The sequence below is a fragment of the Apis dorsata genome, unplaced genomic scaffold, assembly GCF_000469605.1.
Source record: "Apis dorsata unplaced genomic scaffold, Apis dorsata 1.3 scaffold_162, whole genome shotgun sequence".
NCBI classification, from domain to species: domain Eukaryota; kingdom Metazoa; phylum Arthropoda; class Insecta; order Hymenoptera; family Apidae; genus Apis; species Apis dorsata.
The window spans coordinates 940776-942785 of NW_006263451.1; the positions used below are offsets into that span (position 1 = coordinate 940776).

General features: G+C 32.4%; 1 protein-coding gene across 1 annotated transcript in view; it reads right to left on the minus strand.

Moving 5' to 3' along the window:
* Positions 1-1042: 1042 nt before the first annotated feature.
* The window catches only part of LOC102679653 (ubiquitin-like protein 3), a 71254-nt gene continuing 70286 nt past the window's right edge, over positions 1043-2010 (minus strand). Inside the window, exon 4 of the mRNA XM_006613782.2 lies at positions 1043-1390. Within this exon, the coding sequence (XP_006613845.1) occupies positions 1326-1390 (65 nt within the window). The 3' untranslated portion in view covers positions 1043-1325. The remainder of the gene's footprint in view (positions 1391-2010) is intronic.

Here is a 2010-nt window from a genome sequence, read left to right on the forward strand (position 1 = left end):
CGCGCGAATTTTAAAAATGGAAAAAAATAAGAATACATAAAGAAAAAAGAAATAATGGTGAATAGGGAAAAGGAGCTAACAGGAAATATATTTGAATGTTTATTTAATCATAACTACCATTAGAGATCCAATGTTCTTTTTCCTCTGTAATCTTATTCCAGAATACTAAACTCTCGAAGTGGCGTCATAATATTACTTTAAATTCATGTTAATAAAGTCTATCCTGTGTATGAGAGTTTAACTGCGTGTCAACATGTCTCATACCATTATATATATATATATAATTTTATATATATATAATATATATAATTTTAATAATAGTATGTATAATATATAATTATATTCACTACCTGCATATCACAACATAAATTTATCTCTCTCTCTCTCTCTCTCTCTCCCTCTTTCTTTCACACACACATACATACATACACTCTTTCTTCCTCTCCATTGATCTTTCAAATGCAACATGTTCATTCATACGCAACACATTCACGGATCCTGTCTACAATAATAATTACTATTTAACGCTGCAGTATAGTCGAATAGTGGTTGAGATTCTAAGCATCGTGTAGCGCCGTTCAACAGAGCGTATTTTCAACCCCTATTTCATTGAAAGGCTTTAACATCCTATCCATCCTTTCTTCTGATGAGGAATTCATTTTACTAGAATCATGTTCTTTTATATGTGGTATAATTAATAATAAATTGCAAAAGCGAACGAATCAAACAGGATGATCGTTGATGTTCCTTGAAACACGTAATTTCCTCTTGATTTCTGGACCGTGAAAGCTGAACGGCGTTTTCGATATTATGTGTTCCAATGCCGAACCAGGTCATCGATATGCCTAAAAACTTGACAATCTCTTTGACGCGATATAAGTTATAAATAGATTTTTGTGTACACAATTACTAAAACAAAATATAAAACAACATGTAAAAATTATGTTGTTTGGCTTACATTACAATTTCTTTTTAGAATTTATACGATGTTATAGACATATAAATCTGGCTTTGAAATTTTCCATTATATTTTTTTCTCTTCAAGAGACTGATGATGACAGAATTTGTTCACTTGGGACGGTGAACGATGTTTTTAGCGTGCGTTGCAGATGAACCAAAATAAATCCTTTTTTTTTTATTTTAATTTAGATGAATCGGCGAAGGATGTGACAACTTTGCTTTGCTACAATGCTCACGAGGCTCAGCCACTAACAATGATACACCAGCGTCGAAACCTTAGAAACCATGGCTCAGCTTGAAGAACATGGGAGCTGGCTCTCACACGGAACGACCTCAAAAAATATCCAGGGCAGCCAACGTTTTCTTTAAAGTATGCAACAGGAAGCTGAGCAGCAACTACTCCCGCCGCCTTTACTTTTTTGCCTCTGATCTGTAACAGAGAAGTAATAGTTTTGTTATTCTAATTACAATTGAAATTATCTCTTACTTGAAACAGTTATTTTGAATGAAGAGAAAAAAAAATAAAATAGATGATGAGATTTCATAAATTATACCATTATTCTGAAATTTATAAATAAAAATACAAAAGGAAAGATCAAATAGAAAAATAGATGGATAAATTATATTTAAAAATTTTTAGCATTACAAATTTTTTTATTTCTGATTAAATGTGATATAAAAGTAGCGAGTTGTGAATTTTTTTCGCGTGCGTGTTGTCCTCAACTTCCGCCAACAGACTATAAACCGAGACACGCGAACCCTTTTCTTTCTATTTTTCATTTCTCGTCAAGGAGGAAACACGGGTTTAAGTATCGTTACAAAGTTGTCGTGTTTACCGAGCATAAATAGTTATTTGTCGTCGACAATAACAAAGATAATACCTCGAAATAAACAGCAATTAAGTACCATGAGTTCTGCCACGTAATTTCTTTTTCAAGATCGCGAAGAGATTGGGTTGTACAGGAACGACGATCGTGGACATTTGGATTGTACGGACATGGACACACTTTGGGATTTGTTTTTATTTTTTTTTTTTTTTTTTTTTTTTTT